The sequence below is a fragment of the Acytostelium subglobosum genome, assembly GCF_000787575.1.
Source record: "Acytostelium subglobosum LB1 DNA, scaffold: scaffold36, whole genome shotgun sequence".
Lineage (NCBI taxonomy): Eukaryota > Evosea > Eumycetozoa > Acytosteliales > Acytosteliaceae > Acytostelium > Acytostelium subglobosum.
The window spans coordinates 134,287-153,828 of record NW_012236497.1 but is presented as its reverse complement, the minus strand read 5'-3'; the positions used below and the strand labels follow the sequence as shown (position 1 = coordinate 153,828).

The 19,542-nt window shown below is 46.5% G+C and overlaps 6 protein-coding genes across 6 annotated transcripts; 1 reads left to right on the top strand and 5 right to left on the bottom strand.

Moving 5' to 3' along the window:
- Positions 1 to 1,372: 1,372 nt before the first annotated feature.
- Positions 1,373 to 3,961, bottom strand: SAMD00019534_119400 (hypothetical protein; the record flags this gene model as incomplete). Its single annotated transcript, XM_012892865.1, has 3 exons — positions 1,373 to 1,787; positions 1,926 to 3,258; positions 3,340 to 3,961. Coding segments are annotated over 3 exons (2,370 nt in total), but the record flags the coding sequence as incomplete, so codon positions are not given.
- Positions 3,962 to 4,848: 887 nt separating this feature from the next.
- SAMD00019534_119390 (hypothetical protein) lies at positions 4,849 to 8,381 on the top strand (the record flags this gene model as incomplete). Its single annotated transcript, XM_012892864.1, has 7 exons — positions 4,849 to 4,885; positions 4,964 to 5,410; positions 5,479 to 5,668; positions 5,747 to 7,367; positions 7,434 to 7,647; positions 7,722 to 7,996; positions 8,064 to 8,381. 7 exons carry the CDS (start codon positions 4,849 to 4,851, stop codon positions 8,379 to 8,381), a joined length of 3,102 nt encoding a protein of 1,033 aa, XP_012748318.1.
- A 320-nt stretch (positions 8,382 to 8,701) lies between these two features.
- On the bottom strand, positions 8,702 to 9,892 carry SAMD00019534_119380 (hypothetical protein; the record flags this gene model as incomplete). The annotated part of the gene is made up of 1 exon (XM_012892863.1): positions 8,702 to 9,892. The coding sequence occupies one exon, from the start codon at positions 9,890 to 9,892 to the stop codon at positions 8,702 to 8,704; it is 1,191 nt and encodes a 396-aa protein (XP_012748317.1).
- Positions 9,893 to 10,733: 841 nt separating this feature from the next.
- SAMD00019534_119370 (hypothetical protein) lies at positions 10,734 to 10,895 on the bottom strand (the record flags this gene model as incomplete). The annotated part of the gene is made up of 1 exon (XM_012892862.1): positions 10,734 to 10,895. One exon carries the CDS (start codon positions 10,893 to 10,895, stop codon positions 10,734 to 10,736), a length of 162 nt encoding a protein of 53 aa, XP_012748316.1.
- Positions 10,896 to 12,632: 1,737 nt separating this feature from the next.
- Positions 12,633 to 12,827, bottom strand: SAMD00019534_119360 (hypothetical protein; the record flags this gene model as incomplete). Its single annotated transcript, XM_012892861.1, has 1 exon — positions 12,633 to 12,827. The coding sequence occupies one exon, from the start codon at positions 12,825 to 12,827 to the stop codon at positions 12,633 to 12,635; it is 195 nt and encodes a 64-aa protein (XP_012748315.1).
- Positions 12,828 to 18,482: 5,655 nt separating this feature from the next.
- SAMD00019534_119350 (hypothetical protein) lies at positions 18,483 to 18,668 on the bottom strand (the record flags this gene model as incomplete). The annotated part of the gene is made up of 1 exon (XM_012892860.1): positions 18,483 to 18,668. The coding sequence occupies one exon, from the start codon at positions 18,666 to 18,668 to the stop codon at positions 18,483 to 18,485; it is 186 nt and encodes a 61-aa protein (XP_012748314.1).
- Positions 18,669 to 19,542: the final 874 nt, after the last annotated feature.

Below are 19,542 nucleotides of genomic sequence, written 5' to 3'. Positions count from 1 at the left end.
GCATGTTGGACTGGTGTCTACTATTTGGCCTCCTATTTCACCAACATAGATTTGGGTTCGGGAATCGATCCTTAGATCTAAATACAAATACAAATACAATGGAGATTACTCCAGACTCAATCAAGTGCGTCGCGGTTGGAGGGATATATGGTCCTCAGAGGAAACAGGGAAAGGCAGATGAGTACAAGATTCAGATGATAGTAGACAACATCCCATGCACCATCACCTTTGTTGATGCCACTATCACTGAAGAATACAACCCCAAGCTCTGGGAGGAGGTCATCTACCCAGGTACAGATATACACTTGGTTGGTTGCAATCCACACTACCTATTAACACTTCCAGGATTATGGACCGTGAGTATCCCTTTGTATAGTTGAGATGTCCTCATCTTTGTATTGACAAGACTCACCCATATAAGGATGTCTACCATATCTGTAATCACGGAGGATCAAAGTTGACACCACGATTGATGGTTGGTTTGACAGATGAAAGACGAGACTACAAGGAGTTTATAAAGAGTAAGCCATTGGAGCAGTATGGCGTCCAATCGATAAGGTTACCGAGGACTTCATCAAAAAGGATTTACTGGAAATTCAAGCAATCAAGTACCTCCAGCAGCCAACCTCTCAAGCAAGGCAATGGAGGTCGTACTTGAAGAGGCTGTCCGTCATCTACCCAGGCACAGATATCCACTTGGTCTGTTGCAATCCACACAACTTCCTTACACTTTCGCAAATGTTCACAGTGAGTCCCCATGAAAGCCTTGTTTAGATGTTCTAATATTCAAATTGACCATACGCACTCCATCAAAGAATATCTACCATATATGTAATCACGGAGGATCAAAGTTGACACCAAGATTGATGGTTGGATTGACTGATGACCGAGACTACAAGGAGTAGGAACGGTCTCATCCCGTCACTGCTCTCTGGCGTCCAATCGATAAGGTTACTGAGGACATCATCAACAAAGAAATACTCCACATTGAGGCAATCAAGTACCTCCAAGCAGCCAACCTCTCGAGCAAGGCGATCGAGGCCGTCCTTGAAGAGGCTGTCCGTCAAGTGAGAATCCATCGCGCAAAGAAACCAGATATCGTGTCAACTTGCACACTGTTATAAGTATGATCGAGTTCATTGCAATCGGTGGAATATATTTTAGATATAAATAGTAGTACTTTAATATGAAGATATGGTATTGGAATAGCCCCAGTGATTGGCTGATGTTATGGTTGAGGTGGAGGTGAAGTCATTGTCATCATGTCGAGTTGTTGTTGTTGACAAAGTTGAAGTGTTGGCGGTCGGTCCCTAAGAGTAGATTGATTGATGTGTACAGAAAGAAAGGTTGAATGAATGAATGGAAAGGAAGATCAGTTGAATGTCTCAATACGCTCTTCGATGTTGGTACGGCAGACTGGACATCGTGTCAACACGTTGGAGCATTTGGAACAGAGACTGCTGTGGCGACAGGGCATGAGCACCGTGTTTGGCGGTCGCTCCGTGCATATTATACAGTTGTTCTGGTCCTGTAGCAGCTCCTTCTCCTTCTTGAGAATGTTTAGCTGCTTCTTCCACTCCTCCTGTTTGATCGCACTGAGCTTCTGAATGCCCCGCTGGTGGACCTCCTCGAGATTACTCAGTGCCTCAATGTCCAGACCTTCCAACCTGTTGCCAGAGAGCTGTTGGTACCGCAGCTCGACCGACTCGAGCTTCTTGGTGCTCTGCTCCACCTTTTGTTCGTACTCTTCGCACTTGGCGCGATGTTGGTCGGGCGGGACGTACGAACTGATCAGAACATTGATCTCCTCGACCTTGCGCTCGAGCTCGCGGCGCCATTGTGACTCGTTGTTTTGCTGCTTCTCGATGCGCTTGGCGCGCAGCTTCTCCAGGGCGCGCAGATGAATGAGCTCCAGGCGATCATACTCCTCAAGCTCCAGGTCGTCGACTTCACTGTCGCCAACCAACTGGTGATACTGCTTCCTCAGAGTGTTTAGGTCGTGCTGCTTGCTCACCTCCTTCTCACGCTTGAGTAGTGTGCTCTCCATCTCCTTGAACTGGGCCGTCAGCTTGCCGACTTGATCCTGTAGCTGGGCGTTGCTGAGGTTCAGCTTGGCCACGCGCTCTTCGAGCTGCTGCTTCTGCTTCTGCTCCGCCTTGACCAAACTCTCGAGATGCAGACGCTTGTTCTCAAACTTGATCTTCTCACTGCTCAGCTGGTCCTCCATCTTCTTCTTGGCGCCCAGCTCCTTCTCTATGCGCAGGTCCGCCAGCAACTTGTTCGATGTCTCCACGGCCAGACTGTCGCGCAGTACCTTGATCTCATTGTCCTTCTCAAACAGGCCGAGGATCTTCTCGCTGCCCATCTTGAGCGTGTTGAACGCTGCGCTGCCCGTCGATGTCTTCTTTGACTTCTTCTCCTTCTCTAGCTTGCTCATATCAATCACCATTGATGTTGTGGGCGGTGTAGTCTGCATCTGTGACTGAGCCTGTGGCTGAGACTGCTGTAGACGCTCTGGTGATGGGGTGGGCGATTGGAAGCTGTCACTGGTGATCTGAATGGTGTTGTTGATGGGTGAGGAGGAGAGTGGCGATGGAGATGGCGACGAGGATGATGAGGTTGTTGTGATTATTGTTGATGTTGCTGCCGTCGTAGTTGTGGTTGTTGTGGTGTTGACCGCGACAATCTGAGGTGATGGTTGTTGAGCGGTGGAGGACGACACTGGCGCCACGGCACCACCATTGTTGTTTGTGGTAGTCGTGGTCGTCGAGGTTGGAACCATTGTTGTTGTGATTGGTGTAGCAATGGTCTGTGTTGTTGTCGAGGACATTGTCGCTCCATTGTTTGGAACGGCGGCAGCAGCAACAACAGTTGTAGCCGCGCTACTGGTGCTCGGCGCAGCAGTGGCAGCCTGAACGGGCGGGATGGCCATGAGGGGGGCGTCGTCGGACGCCTCAAGTATCAGCGCATCGCTGAGCAGGATGCCTGAGCCCGTGCCACCATAGATGAACACCTTGTTCTGACCCATCGAGTTTGCCGTGTGTCTGAAGCGCGGATGAGGATTCTCCATGCCAGTTATCACTGGCTGCTCCCAACGCAAGTCGTCCAACGACAGCGCATGAACATCGTTCAAGAAGTTAGAATCAGATCCACATCCTCCAAATATCACCAACTTATCGCCCATCAATGTAGACGAATGTCCTGATCGAGGCTTTGGTGTATTGCCCTTGCATTCCAACTTTCTCCAAACTAACTTGTCTGTTTGATTTGATTGATTGATTGAGTGAGTGAGTAAGAGTGATCGATTGATTGATTGAATTGATGTTGATGATGACATACCTAGATCCAAGGAATATAGATCATTATAATACTTCTTGCCATCGAATCCTCCAAAGATATACATTTGATTGCCAACGACAAAGGATGAGTGTGATCCACGAGCGGGTGGTACGATACCATCACATGTAGGTTGATCCCATGTCAGCGTGTCGATATTGAACGTCAACACCGTGTTGTAGTATTTACTACGTGAGCTGTTGTGTCCACCAAAGACGACGAGCTGGTTGCCGTGCGCGACGGCGGTGTGACCGGCGCGACCCTCTGGCGACTTGTGCTGATGCTGCATCTTGATCCACTTGAAGCGATCGGCTCCACTGTGCTGCAGCACCGTAACGTCCGAGAATGGTTTACTATTGGCACGTCCACCAAATATAATGATCTGTTGCTGTCCGAGCAGTGTGGCGCTGTGGCCATAACGTGCGGTGGGCGGCGTGCCCTGCGGCTCGACCTTATTCCAACTGTTATTATTACTATTATACAGCGTAAGATCATTGAATGTCTTATTGCCGTTGCCGCCAAACACCAAGAACTGGCCCAATGGCAAGGCGACACATGTATGTCCCCACCTGGCGTCAGGCGATCCTCCCGAGCCGAGTCTCTTCCACTCGAGCTTCATCTTTTCTTAATCTCTAATATGTGTGTCTACCCTGTAATATTATGTTCTGTTCTTTACTGTACTTTATGAATGAAGATATATATATATAGTAATATTATATAAATAGTAAATGATTAGCAACTAATGATGCTGTTATGTGTGTGTGTGTTAAGATTGAACAATACGAAGAGTTGTAAGAGCGTTGTTGATCAACAACAATGTGGAGAGTGTGAGAGAAGAAGAGAAAAGACACCAAACCCAACTTTTTATAATTTTTATTGTTTTTTTTTTTTGAAACACCATCCTTGTGTGGGTTGGAAGCATGCATTCAAACAAACTAAGTCAAACAGACCAAGATAGATCATCATGGATGCTGTTGTTGAACTCGAACTGGAACAGTAATTGACCATTGTGAAGAGACGAGCCAACACAATCATTGATGGACAAACGTATCATTCTTTGCCAATATCTATAGATATCCATAGTTATATAAGTACATTTCAATCTTGTAATGTCATTATCTTTGTGTATCTCTTTCATTCATTCGATAGTTGATGTGATGTTGGAATGAATGAAAAACTTTGGTCGAGATGACCTTGGTATGAATGGATGGATGGTGTTCAGGAGAGAGAGTGTGAACAATAATGAGATGAGGTGCTCACTTCTCTCTCCCGCGCGCATCCTTTGAGTTGAGTTGAGTAGTGAGGTGCTAATAGATTGCGAGAGATCGACAAAGTTAGTTAGTTAGTCAGCTGAGTGAATAAGAAGGAGAGAGATAGACATAGATGTATAAATAATATTAGTTAGTTAGTTTGTCAAGACATCTCATTCATTCATTCATTCATAGTATACGCATCACGCAATATCATCACATAATATTATAACATAGACACAACAACAACAACAACAACAACATGAGGATACTAAAGCCAACATGGATAGAGCATAATGGTAAATAATAATAATACATACATTATGAATGAATGATCAACATTACAAACAACAACTAACAATGTTATATATCTATAGGCTTCCCAATATTCACAGTTGATATACATCCTGATGGTACAAGGTTCGCCACTGGTGGCGGTGATAATAGAGTTAAAATATGGAGTATAGCACCGGTGGCATTGTTGGAGGCCGAGGACGACCCGAGCGTGCCCAGACTGCTGAAGGCCATCGATGCGCACTACGCCCCAGTCAACTCGGTGAAGTGGTCGCGGGACGGCCGCTATCTGGCGTCGGGCTCCGACGACAAGACCGTCCAGATATGGGGTCTGTCGTCATTTGGCGCCGGTGTCTCGTTTGGCGGTGGCAACACGGAGAAGACCATCGAGAACTGGATCAACGTTGCCACTCTACGCGGTCACACCGCTGACATCAGTGAAGTTGCTTGGTCATTCGACGGCAAGATGTTAGCAACATGTAGCTTTGACAAGTCTATCATCATTTGGGATTGTACATCAACATCATTCAGTAAGTGAAGTGAGGTGAGACGAGCCGTCGAGTCGAGGTCACTGACTAACACTCAATCAAACAAATAGAGATGATCAAACAGTTGAGTGAACATAAAGGTATTGTGAAGGGATTGGCATGGGACCCTATTGGTAGATACCTGGCGACACAGTCTGATGACAAGTCGGTCATCATCTGGCGTTGTTCAGATTGGCAAGTGGAGACAACCATAACAGAACCATTCCAACAAGAGAACACTTCATTCTTTCTACGACCTTGGTATGATATTATATGATATGATTATTCATTCGTTCAATCAATCAAACTAACTCAATCAATCAATCAATCAATCACAAGTTGGTCCCCTGATGGTCAAACATTATGTGCACCTCATGGGGTCAATAATCACTCACAGACTGCGGTGATCATACAGAGAACGAGTTGGGAGGTTGGTTGTGCATTTGTTGGTCACAAGAAACCAATTTCAATCGCACGTTATAGTCCAGTGATCTTTACCATGGGAAAGAAACATACGCCATACTGCTGTATCGTGTTGGCCGGACTGGACAACACTATCACGATGTGGTCGTCGGCCACGCCTCGCCCGGTGATGGTCACACGCACATTATTCGAACAGTCGATACAGGATATCTCATGGGCACCCGACGGACACTCGATGATCTGCTGCAGCACCGATGGCACGGTTGGCTTCATCGAGATGACGCCCGAGGAGATTGGCGGCACGCCAATGCCCACCGCCGAGAAGGAGCTGTTCATCAAGAAGGCCTACGGCGATGCGGTCAGGATTGGCGCCGATGGTCTGATCATTGGCATGTCGGCATCGCACGCGCTTAACGGTGGCGCCAGTCACTTGATGCTGGCCGAGAACCCTGACCAGCTGGCGATGGAGGATTCAAACAACGACAGACCAAGCTCTTCAAAGTCCAACAATGGTCACGGGGGCTCACAGCCACCCGCCACGCCCATTCAGATACACCCGACACAAGTCGCTATGCAGAAACAGACGCAGACAATCGTTGGCGGACGCAGGAGGATCACGCCACTCAATCTTGGCGGATCGAGCGCCGATCAAACCATCACAAGACCCTCGCCCGTTGCCATCCCATCACACATCCATCTCAACACTGACAGCTCAAAGACTGGCAGCAGTCCCTTTGCCACACCAACAAAGCCAATCAATGGAGTATCGACCAGCAATGAGAGCAATGGCAGCGCAGGCAAGAGTACGCTCATGAGCGGTCTCGAGGCAAGAGGCATGGGCATGGGCGGTGATGTGAGCATGACCGACATATCACCTCCAAGGCCACCTTCAACAAAGACTACACCAAACAAAGATACTCCAGCCCCAAGCACTGGCAAACAATCATCATCATCAACTACATCGACGACAGCGACGACAGCAGCATCACCTGGATCAGAGCCAGAACAAAGAGGTGAACGTGCAGTGGCAAAGAGAAGAATGACAGAGCAGCAGCAGCAGCAGTCAGAGACGACATCAAAGAAGGTCAAGTCAAAGTCCACCAACAAGGACAAGACACCAGCCGAGAGCGCACCAAAGACCACGACAATCGCAGCGACAAGCACACCAGTGTTGAGCTTCGCCGAGAACAACTCAGCACTGTATTTGGCACCGGCCACCGCTTCCAATCACATCTCCAAGCAGCTGACAGTACTTGATTCGCTTCTGTCTCCATATGGCGGCGCTAGCAGTGTGATCAGCAGCACAGCATCATCATCAGCATCGACCACCAACGTCAGTTTAGATATATCCATTGTCGAACAAGAGCTGCCCGACAACAGTATGGAGTACTTCTCAACGATCAGATGTCTGGCCGACGCCATCCTATGGGAGAACAAGATCAATGGCAAAGTGTGCATTGCCACCGGTAACGCACAATGGTGTGCAGTTGCCACTCAAGAGGCCATCCTACACATTTACAAGAACAATGGTGCATCAGTAAGTCATGTCTATTTGATCAAAAGGCGATTGATGACTAACATTCAATCAATCAATCAAAACTAGTTAATGCCAAACATTGTACTTAGGAACCAAGTGGCGTTCCTGGAATGCAATAGGTCTTCACATCTGATGGTGATTACCATCGATAGGTACATCAGTGTGTGGAACATCACAAAGAGAAAGTATGAGATATCCAACAGGGAGTTGCCATTCTTACTAGGCAACAACAACAGCAACAGCAACAGTAATGGCGCTAACAAGGACAAGTTAACCATCAGTATGTCACCCAATCAAGCAATCAATCACTCTTACTCAATCCCTCATATTAATCAATCACTCTCCCTCTATTAGAACATACATTCCTGACAGAGGAGGGTAAACCAATCATTACACTGTCTAATGGATACAGCTATGTGTTCACGACGGGCATTGGAGAGTGGATACAGATTACCGATAGATTAGGTTCTCTTTCGGAATTCAATAGTAGTGATCCTACCGGCATTGGTATCCTCTCAAAGTTACAACAACAACAACAAGGCACGCGACCAACCTCAATGACCTCACTCTTGGCACTCTCCAACCAGCCAACCTCTGCCCAGCCCCAGATCACAACAACCTTCCTCGAGGTAAGTGATTCCAACATCAGCTCGCATGATTGAGTGTGACTAACTAACCAACCAATCAATCAAACAGAAACAAATATGGTTGGCAATTGTGCTGGAGAGCCCGAATGAGTATAAACATTGGATGACGACTTATGTGCGATTCTTGGCGAATAATGGCAATCAAGTCAGACTGCAGGATCTGTGTAATGATCTGTTGGGACCATCAAACTCGCCCAGGATCGATGTCTGGGAGCCAACTATATTGGGTCTAAACAAACGCGATCTACTCAAAGAGCTATTGCCTATCATTGCCAGCAACAGAAACCTTCAAAGAATGGTTGGCCAGTACAAAGAGTCACTATCATCGTTCACCAGCAACAATCCACTTGACATCCTATTCAGCTGAGATCCTTCTTCATGAAGGAGAATGATTGGTCATTGCGAGAATAAACTTGCCTAAAGTCCTCGGGCTGGTCGAAAATGATGCAGAGCTGGTTGTGATGTGTTGGTAGCTTTGGTTCTGCTCCTCCTCCCCTGTGCATCTTTTTGATTCAGATTGAGAGCCAACGAGGTTTTGTTCGCAGGTGTGATGATTATAATCTTGAATGCTTTATTGATGTGAGAATGGAACCATGGAACTAGGATCCAGGTTAGAGTAATAAGGTTTATTAGTGTTGATCATACCTAGTAAATGACATGGCCAAGGTGACAACGTCATCGGAGTATTTAAATAGAGATGTTGGAATCTGGCGACTTCTTTAGGTCAACTGAAGCAGGTGTCTCTTCAAAGTTCTCCATGCCATCATCATACTCCAAGCTACCTGAGAGGGGAGCTTCACCTTTGGGATAATCTTTACCTGGGGGACTGGTAAAGTACTTGGATAACATATCGTATGTTTGATAACCTGTTTGAATAATTTTGATCAGAGTCTGTTTGTTTTCCAGGTCGAGTAGAGCCTCCGAATCACGGAAATTCTTATTTGCTCCTCCAGCTGTCGGCAAGAAGTCTGGGAGAACCGTTTGGATCTTGTTCCGGTACTCTCTGTTGAAGTAATCGTAGTACTTCTCCACGTTTGCTGGTTTGAAAGGGTGATCGGTCTTGAGTAAGTTGTTCTCGAGATGCAGATTGAAGACGAAGTCGAAATTGAACTTGAGCCTGAGCCGAATGAGTTTCTTGGCGCTACTGAGGGGCAGATCCTTGAGCTTCTCCAAAAGCTGATCTGGGAATTGATCCTCAATAGCTTTCTTGGAAGAGACCATTCCATAGTATACATCGGTAGTAGGCTCCGACTTTCCCAAGTCTATTACGTAGTCGGTAACGAAACGGACACATGAGTACATGGATATGCTTTGGTTGGTGCAAATATCGTAGAAGTCAAAGGTCTCCATATCGAAGAGGTAATTCTTGAAAGATTCGGTTATGATGTTGGTGTTCATAAAGTTGGTGGAACAGGCTTGGCGGAGTTCCATTCCAGATTGGTGGAAGGAATTCATATCCGCAGGCCAGAGACAATGTTGGCGCGAAGTGATCTTTTTTGAATCGGTTTCGTAGGTGAACAACTGCCGGGCGTCCAACCTGCCGCGGTCGCCCTTGACAGCACGTTCCACAACGTGGAGGTTCCCAAAGTCCTCTAAGTTTCCAGAGCCACAGGAACCAATGAGAATGTATGTGTGGTCAGGGTTGGTTGCGAGTTTGGAGAAGATGCCGTAGAAGTTGATGTCGCTGTCGTTGATAAGGTAGATTGGAAGTTGGAGAGAGGATTGTCGTTGCTTTGACCTGTCCAACCGGTACAAAAAGATCCTGTACTCGTAAGCATCTACTTGTTTGATATCGTTGACAACACAATAATCGCTGTGTAAAAGGTAGCTGAGAAACTTGTAGAACTCAAAGAGTTTAGGAAAGATTAGGTATAACATCTTGTGAGAGAATGAGAATGCAAACAAGAATGAACAGACTGGTTTGAATCATCTGAGGAAGACCCAACTTTCTTCCAAATCACCAATTAAATAATTATTATTTAAAATTTTACTAAAAGGACCTCTTTTTGATTGGGTTGGTTGGGCAAAGTGAGCCCAATCACGATCCCACATCTACAAAAAGCTTTCCTGACACTGTTTTGTGGATGTGGTTTGATTGGAGTAAGGAAAAAATCCGATCAAGGTGGATTACAACTCATCACTTGTATCGATCCATTGTTACAATATCCTACTATTGTCATTCAAACTTGTCGTGCGCCACACTACTGGAACGGCTACATTCACAACACTGTTTTGTGGATGTGGTTTGATTGGAAAACGTAACAATGGATAGATACAAGTGATGAACAGTGGATTGTTTACCAGTCAGTCTACTCATGTGGCAAGATCAACATGATTGATAAGTTCTAGCACTGATAAACTTTGATAGATCAAACAAATAAACATTGAGGCTGTCATTATGTAGTATGGCAAGATGATCATCTGATTTATGATGCTGAGGACAGTCGGTCCGACAAGATGGTTTTCCAAGTATCACTCCAAGGTCGTCGCAGGACGACGCAGGAAACCACGCCTGCCATCCAAGCGCACATCAAGGAGATGCTGTCCAAGTATGGAAACATAGTGATCATTAACCTGCTCAGCAAGCCGATTTGCCAAGGCGTACTAGGAACTCAACAACTTGAAAGCCGACACCATGACCTACGACATCAATGAGCAGCTCAAGGGCAATCGCAGGGACTCCCTCAATCGACTACATTAACTGCAGTGGCAATGTGGGCTACTTCTTTGTGACGAACCAGCGCGTGGTCACCAGTCGCCAGAACGGCACGTAGCGCACCAACTGCAAGGATTGTCTAGACGGGGCCAACATCGGGCAGGCAAGTCTGCCCAGATCGTCTTTGGACAATGGCTTTAGAGCAGGTACCAGTCCATGAATCATTGTTTCACTCAGAGTTAACAACATTGGAACAGACCTATCCACCACCATTGGACACTCACAGGAAGATCGAGCACAAGTTGCTCTCTACTCTATCGCCAGTTGGTGGCTCACTCACTGTAAATAATGGTGAAGGCGCTGCACTCATTCAAATGTGATCAAGGCACCCTTCCAAGCGACTGATGATCAACAAGGCGTCTGAGTACTTCAAACACAATGCATCAAGATCACATTGAATTCACACTGGTGCACTGTCACAACAAGACTCATTCATTCATTCATCACAGTATTCCAGTTAGAACGATCGATGGTACCACACTTACTCAGCATAGTCAAGGCTCATCAACGTTGAACTTCATTGATGATGACACTGAGACTCAGAGATGTATTGAATGATACTAATTCAAATGGACCGTTAAATGGTCAATCTGTTAATTAAATATTTAAATATTTAATTCAAAATGAGTGTTTATAAGTGTGTGTGAGTGTGTGTGAGTGTGTGAGTGTGAGTGTGTGTGAGTGTGGGTGTGTCTCTACTCACCCACTCACTGACACTCTCATAGCGGTGAATGTCCTTGGACAAGTGGGCATTGACATCACTCATTACCTTATCACACTATTACATGTATGTACACATAAATAACATTATTACTATGTTATTATAATTCTATCATCATTCTAAATCATAATACTAACATTGATTCTCTCTCTACTCACCAACGATTCATCAATCAATCAATCAATATCAATCTATCAATATCATCAATATCATAGACTCTTTACTTCGGCTATTGCCAAACCATTATCTGCTATACAAGAATATCTTTCTCAACAGTGTTTTCCAACGCTACCAATCAATCTATCAATAATGAATAATAATAATAATAATAATCAATATATATACAATCCAGCCAAACTCATTCGACCTTTGTTCAACAGGCACATACCCAAGAACTTGTTGCTGGCCGACTTAAATCACAGGGTCATCACCCTAATAAGGATAGACTTTGACAAAAAAACAGCAGTCATCAAAATGTACCCAATTCTAAGTTTATTCGATAGTCGACCAAGGACATTGTTATTGGGCGAGGAATCTTCTAAAAAGGTGATTTATACACTTCTTGTGCGCACTGATGGAGTCCATGATCCAATTAGGATAACATATACACCACACAATGAGATCCATCAAACTCTATTCATTGGGAGGACAAACCTACCAGAGAACCAGTTGCCAGATCATCCCAATGGTCAACAGGAACCAATTCCAAATGGTAAGTATATATCAAATGAACTTGCATGCTACTGTCAAAAAATAATACTAACGATCCATTCAATCATCACCTTTGATGCTTCTCATCCATGTCACTCAAAGATATTGGCATCCAACAACAGCCACATGACCTCGGACCAATACCTGGAGACCAAGTGATGAAGACACAACCACCTAAACCATTCAATCATCCAGTCACCCAAGCAGACCCAGGCCAACACCACCTAGGAATCAGATACCAATATCCACCATCACCAGATGATGAGGTGGATGAGCCAGTCTTCTCTCCTCCGGTCCCTCACCTTTTCAACAAACAGTAATTTACCTCTATATATATTGCCGTCGATCAAGCAGATGAGTGATGGGTAAAACCCAAATATCTCTCGGCTGGCGATTGAAACCAATCAACCACCAACATCAACAACCAACAACAACAACAAATTCGATTACCAACGCACCAATCAGTGGTCCTACATCCATCGCTTTACCCAGATGACACAGTGGAGACGTTGTGATTCATTCACACGATGACCTGTCGTTGCGAGGTCTATTCCCTCCAAGTCATCCAGTGCCGTGCCAGTGCCGTGCCAGACCGAGTGCCATGCCGCCGAGCCAAGCCAGGCCAAGCCCAGGTGGACCTTTCCAGGACCGTATACTACTAACATTTCCTCCCATCACCATTTGGCCATCTCCGCAAGGGGGTGGCCGTGGCCCATCATGCAAGAGGGATGGGTCGGCCTGTCATGCAAGAGGGACGGGTGGGCCCATCATGTAAGAGGGGTGGGCACGGCCTGGGGACTACACCTGTCGCTATTAGACTTTGGGCAGCGTCGAGACAGGTATGGCAGCAACTTTGTTGACTTTGAGAGTTTCTTCTCATTGTCACAAGTGCTGCCTTTATTTTTTTTTAAGCCGTTGGGCAGCAACCGTGCCCAGGCGACATCATTGAGTTGTACTTTTCCAATTGTTGTTATTCTCCTTCCAAGTCACACTTGCACAACTCCTGTCTTCGTTTATTAATGCTTTGATTATGATCATTCCAGTTGGATACACTCGTCAACTTGGCAGGATGGCTGCGGTCTGTCAATGATGGCAGCATGGCGGTGCGCTTGTCAGCGTGGCGTCTGTCCAGTTGGAGACAGAGGTTCTGGACTGTGGTCAACTCGAGATGGACAACTTGGCAGCATGGGGGCGCACTTGTCATCGTGGCTGTCTGTCTGGTTGGAGTCAGAGGTTGTCGACGGTGGGTCAACGTGGGAAGTCCTGGACCATTGTCAATGTGGCATAGTGGCAGTCTAGTTGGAGACAGAGGTTCATGACTGTGGACACCTTGACAGTCCAGATAGAGAAGAGGTCACTCAAGGCAGCATGGCGGTGGTTGGCGTTGGTCAGCATGGCGGAGTCATTATGGCAGCCGTCAGTCTAGATGGAGAGAGAGTCAGGGCAAATGGCGACCTCATTCTAGATGGAGACAGAGGTTCGGTGCTGGACAGCTTGGTAGCAAGGCGGTCAGAATGGCTGAGTCACAATGACGGCCGTCTGTCTAGTTGGAGACAGAAGTTCTGGGCTGCTGGGGACAGAGGCTCATGGCTATGGTCAACTTGGCTGGAAACACGGCGACCATCAGTCAAGATGGAGGCAGGTCATGGCTAGCACGGCGGCAGTCTATCAAGAGAGGGACAGAGGTTCATGGCTGTGGGCTGTCCAGTTGGAGACAGAGGTTCTGGACTGTGATCAACTCGAGATGGACAACTTGGCAGCATGGCGTCGCACTTGTCAGCGTGGCTGTCTGTCTGGTTTGAGTCAGAGGTGGTCATCATGGAAGCATGGAGGCGGTCAGCATGACGGTGGTCAGCTTGGAGGCGGTCAACGTGGCAGCATGGCGGCAGTCTAGATGGAGTCAGAGGTTCTGGGCTGTGGCCAACTCGAGATGGACAACTTGGCAGCTTGGTGGTGGTCAGCATGGGCAGTCAGTGGCGGAGTCTAGTTGGGGACAGAGGTTCATGGACTCAGGGCAGCATGGGAGGCCGTGGTCACTCAGGGCAGCATTGCAACTTCAGTCTAGATGGAGACAGAGGTTCTGGACCCTTAGCAAAATGGCGGACGACTGTACAGAGGGATTTAGAGTTCGTGGGTGTGGTCAACGTAGCAGCACGCCGGCAGTCAGTCAAGTTGGAGACAGATGTTCTGGGCTATGATCAACGTGGCTGGCAACACGGCGTACGTCTTGCTAGTTGGAGACAGAGGTTCTTGGATGTGGTCAACTTGGCCATGTAAGATGTCTGGCAACACTGCGGCCGTCTCGTTGGAGACAGAGGTTCAGGGCATCATGGCGGAGTCACAATGTTGGCAGTCTGTCTAGCTGGAGACAGAGGTTCTGGGCTGTGGACAACTTGGCGGAATGGCGGACGACTGTACAGATGGAGACAGAGGTTCGTGGCTGTGGTCAACGTGGAAGCACGACGGCAGTCTGTCAAGATGGAGACAGAGGTGGTGAACACTGACAATGACCACAACGGGCTTCAAGGCACAAGGTCAAGGTAGAAGAGAAGAAGAGAGAAAAGGGAAAGGTGTAAGTAAGCAGAGTATAAGTGAGCAGATTGTGATCGGTGGTAGTACTCACTCATTGATTGGGGAGACAGACGTACTGGGCACTCAAGGAAGCAATGGCCACCTCAGTCAAGTAGGAGACAGAGGTTCTGGGCTGTGGACAACTTGGCAGCATGGCGGACGTCTGCACAGATGGAGACAGAGGTTCGGTAAGGTGACTCAGACTTGGCAAGGACGACAGTGTCACCGCGGGCTTCAAGGCACAAGGTCAAGGAGAAGGCAGAGAAGAGAAGAGAAGAGGATAGTGTAAGTAAGCAGCAGATCAGATGGTGGTGCAATTAGAAGTGTAGTAGTACTCACTCATTGATTGATATCATAACTCAAACTCATTAGTAACTCATCAGCAGTAGTGAGACAACAAGGCAAAACAAAGTGAGTGATACATGTCAATGTGTTGTTTATTATTGTATGTATAAGCATAAGTAAGTAAGTAAGTATATATGTGTATGTGTACAAGTAGGAGAGAGTGAGTGCAATGCCAATGATATGAGCATAGACCCAGTGTCACAGACACATGTGGACCACATCTAACCAACCACCATTTTGAACTCAACCGTTAATTCGATTCGATTGGGCGCGATTTCAAATTCAAATTTCACTCACACTCATATTGAACTTCACCTTTTTAAAACAAGAGGTGTTTTTGTCACTCAAAACACTTCTGAAGGGGGAACAATCCCAAGATATTTATTTGTGAAGTGTTGGATACAATGATCATTGTCCAACACTTCATTCATTCATTCATTACAACCATCAGTACATATAATATGGTCCGTGTCTCGTCATGACTCGACCAATCAATCAAGATTGGCAAGTTGGACATGGACACCACCTCATCCAATCAAGTCAACTCTGCTTCAATCTAACGTGTCCTACTTGATGCAGGACCCGTGGCTATTAACAAAGACGTCCTGTCTGTGATGCTGAGGACAGTCGGTCCGACCAGATCTGGGTTTCCAAGTATCACTCCCAAATGCCTGGATCACCAATTAATTGATCATCTTTCTCTGTCACGAGTCTCGACTAAGATCCATGCATGGTGAGGTGCCATCACCGAGGATATCTTCCACAATTCAGTCATCAAGCAAGATCCAGCACATTCATCCTCAATGTACGCATTGACCACATCACCAGATGGCTCGACCACTTCAACATAGTTGCGTATAGCGGGTTCATCTTGGTCGCCATGATTCACCACTAGTGGTTGGCTATATCAACAGTACCAACTCCATCGGTTAGGTGGCGTTGCTTGGACTGGCCTTCCTTCCAATATGCGAAGGTTCCAGGAGCCCTTGACTTCAGCATAGACGCCTCACCACGAGTCATAATCCTTCATGGGATGCTTTAGCAACGTCCCAAAAGACAACACTCAGAGAATGATCAAAGTGGACAAGTATTGCTACACCGACCTCAATTCAAAGTTCACAAAGATGCAACGACGACAAGACCAAACAAAGGGACTTTCTAATCCTACAATGTTGCTCAGTCCTAAAGCTCTAAGGATTCATTGATGGTGAAGTGACTCGCGAGCTACTAACGATCTATACGTGCCACAGAGTGACCATATCATTCAAACGAAGATTGTCCACAGCGATTTTCCATTACCACGTTTGGACGTTGTTGTTCTTTGAGGATGTAGCATCGTTCTTGCCCTTCAACTCTATTTGGTAAGTCTGCCACGCGCCAGGTTAGTCCTAACTCAAACTCAATCAATTAATTGAATGAGTGAATGTATACCTACTCTTCGTTTCTCTCGACAGTCACAGGCAAACACATTTAGTCAACATGGCGCCAGTGAGAGAGACAATCTTGCGAGCAGGTACCAGTCCATCAACATTGTTTCACGCAGCGCGTTAACAACATTGGATCAAACCTGTCCAATAGGGTGTAGGAGCTGGAATGGCTAGTCAGTCAGTGAGTCAGTCAATCAGGCAGGTCGGTCACATCAAGGTCGAGCACATTAGTTCTCTATCGCCAGTTGGGATTGATGAACAAGACGCTAGGTCAACACCCACCCAGTCAGTCAGTCATTCAATCAGTAGTCTGTCCCAGCAAGATAGATCATAGCATCAATCCTCAGCCCATATTGGATGCGATGACCTCATTCAATCGATTAATCAAACATACATAAACAGGCGGACAGACAGTTAGAGACATTGAGACAGACAAACAGACAGAACACCACCGATCAAATGCAAGCTCATCAAGATCACAATGGACATCAGAGCAGTCTCTCACTACAAGGCTCATTCATTCATCAGAGTATCCAGTTGGAACGATCGTGCCTCAATCAAGGTCATCAACGTGAACTTCATGAAGATGACACTGAGATGGTATTGAGTGATACAAATTCAAATGGACCGTTAAATGGTCAATCTGTTAATTAAATTTTTTTAAATATTTAATTCAAAATGTGTCTTTAAGTGTGTGTGAGTGTGTGTGTGTGTGTGTGTGTGTGTGAGTGTGCGAGAGTGTCTCTATCCACCCACTCACAGACTCTCTCATTGCGGTGAATGTCCTTGGACAAGTGGGCATTGACATCACTCATTACCATATCACACTATTATATGTATGTACACTTATATAACATTATTACAATGTTACTAAAATACTATCATCATTTTAATTCATAATACTAACATTCACTCTCTCTCACCAATCAATCAATCAATATCAATCAATCATATTATTATTATTTATAGACTCTCTACTTCGGCTATTGCCAAACTATTATCTACACTACAAGAATATCACGTTAAACAGTGTTTTCCAACACTACTACGCCTTCTTCAACTCGACTTTATTATTATTCTTACAATGCAATTTAATTATATTCAATCACTCTATCCACCAGCCAAGCCCCTTAGACTGTTGTTTGACCCGACAGTTCCCAAGACCTTGCTTCTGGCCACCGAAAAAGGCACGATCATCAGGAAGTTCAAGGTCTTCATTGACATTGGCGCGACTCTTCTCATACGCCCATATGTCAAACCAATCAGACCACTGTTCGACAACAGGCGACCAAAGATTTTATTTGGAAAGGATCAAGACGGAGTCAGGTTCTCACGCAGGGTTCCTCTTGATGTCGCATTTGTCATTGCGAATACTGTCCCATACGCTCCTCTCAACCAGGAGAATAGTAATGTCCAACTCATTCACTGTATCTGTCTCAGGATATTACGATCGTTGCCTGTCTACCCCAGAAGGCAACCAGTATCCACCCCAAATCAAATGGGACCAAATCGTATGTTTACATCAAATGAACTCATTCATTCATTGATTGAGTGATGTCTGCCTGTCTGCTGTAAAACAAAGTACTAACCATCCTCGTCCATGTCCTTTTCATCCAAGACAATGAAATCAATCAACAACATTCCGACCTCGGACCGAGACCTGGAGACCAACTATATCCAACATTACCATCCAGTCATCCAGTCATCCAAGCAGACATTGGCCACCACCAACAACTCAGATACCAATATCCACCATCACCAGATTATGAGGTGGATGAGCCAGTCTGCTCTCCTCCGGTCCCTCTCCTTTTCAAATAGAAATTCACATCTAAATATCTTGCCGTCGATCAAGCAGATGAGTGATGGGTAAAACCCAAATATCTCTCGGCTGGCGATTGAAACCAATCAACCACCAACATCAACAACAACAACATCAAAGTCGAGTTACCAACGCACCAATCAGTGGTCCTACATCCATCACCCGAACCAGATGACACAGTGGAGACGTTGTGATTCATTCACACGATGACCTGTCGTTGCGAGGTCTATTCCCTCCAAGTCATCCAGTGCCATGCCAGTGCCGTGCCAGACCGTGTGCCATACCGCCGAGCCAAGCCAGGCCAAGCCGAGGTGGACCTTTCCAGGACCGTATACTACTAACATTTCCTCCCATCACCATTTGGCCATCTCCGCAAGGGGGTGGCCGTGGCCCATCATGCAAGAGGGATGGGTCGGCCTGTCATGCAAGAGGGACGGGTGGGCCCATCATGTAAGAGGGGTGGGCACGGCCTGGGGACTACACCTGTCGCTATTAGACTTTGGGCAGCGTCGAGACAGGTATGGCAGCAACTTTGTTGACTTTGAGAGTTTCTTCTCATTGTCACAAGTGCTGCCTTTATTTTTTTTTAAGCCGTTGGGCAGCAACCGTGCCCAGGCGACATCATTGAGTTGTACTTTTCCAATTGTTGTTATTCTCCTTCCAAGTCACACTTGCACAACTCCTGTCTTCGTTTATTAATGCTTTGATTATGATCATTCCAGTTGGATACACTCATCAACTTGGCAAGATGGCGGTTAGTCAATGATGGCAACACGGCGGTTGTCAGCGTGGCGTCTTTCTAATTGGAGACAGAGGTTCTGGACTGTGGTCAACTCGAGATGGACAACTTGGCAGCATGGCGTCGCACTTGTCAGCGTGGCTGTCTGTCTGGTTGGAGTCAGAGGTTGTCGACGGTGGCCATCTTGGCAGCATGGAGGCGGGCAACAAGGCGGGCGGTAGTCAACGTGGCAGTTAGTCAAGTTGGAGACAGAGGTCCTGGACTATGGTCAACGTGGCAGCATAGTGGCGGTCTAGTTGGAGACTGAGGTTCTGGGCTGTGTCCAACTCGAGATGGACACCTTGGTAGCATGGCGGTGGTCAGCGTGGCGGAGTCTGTCTTGTTGGGTACAGATGTTCATGGCTGTGGACASCTTGGCAGCATGGCAAAAGTCCAGATAGAGAAGAGGTTCTGGGCTGTGGCTGGCAACACGGCGTTCC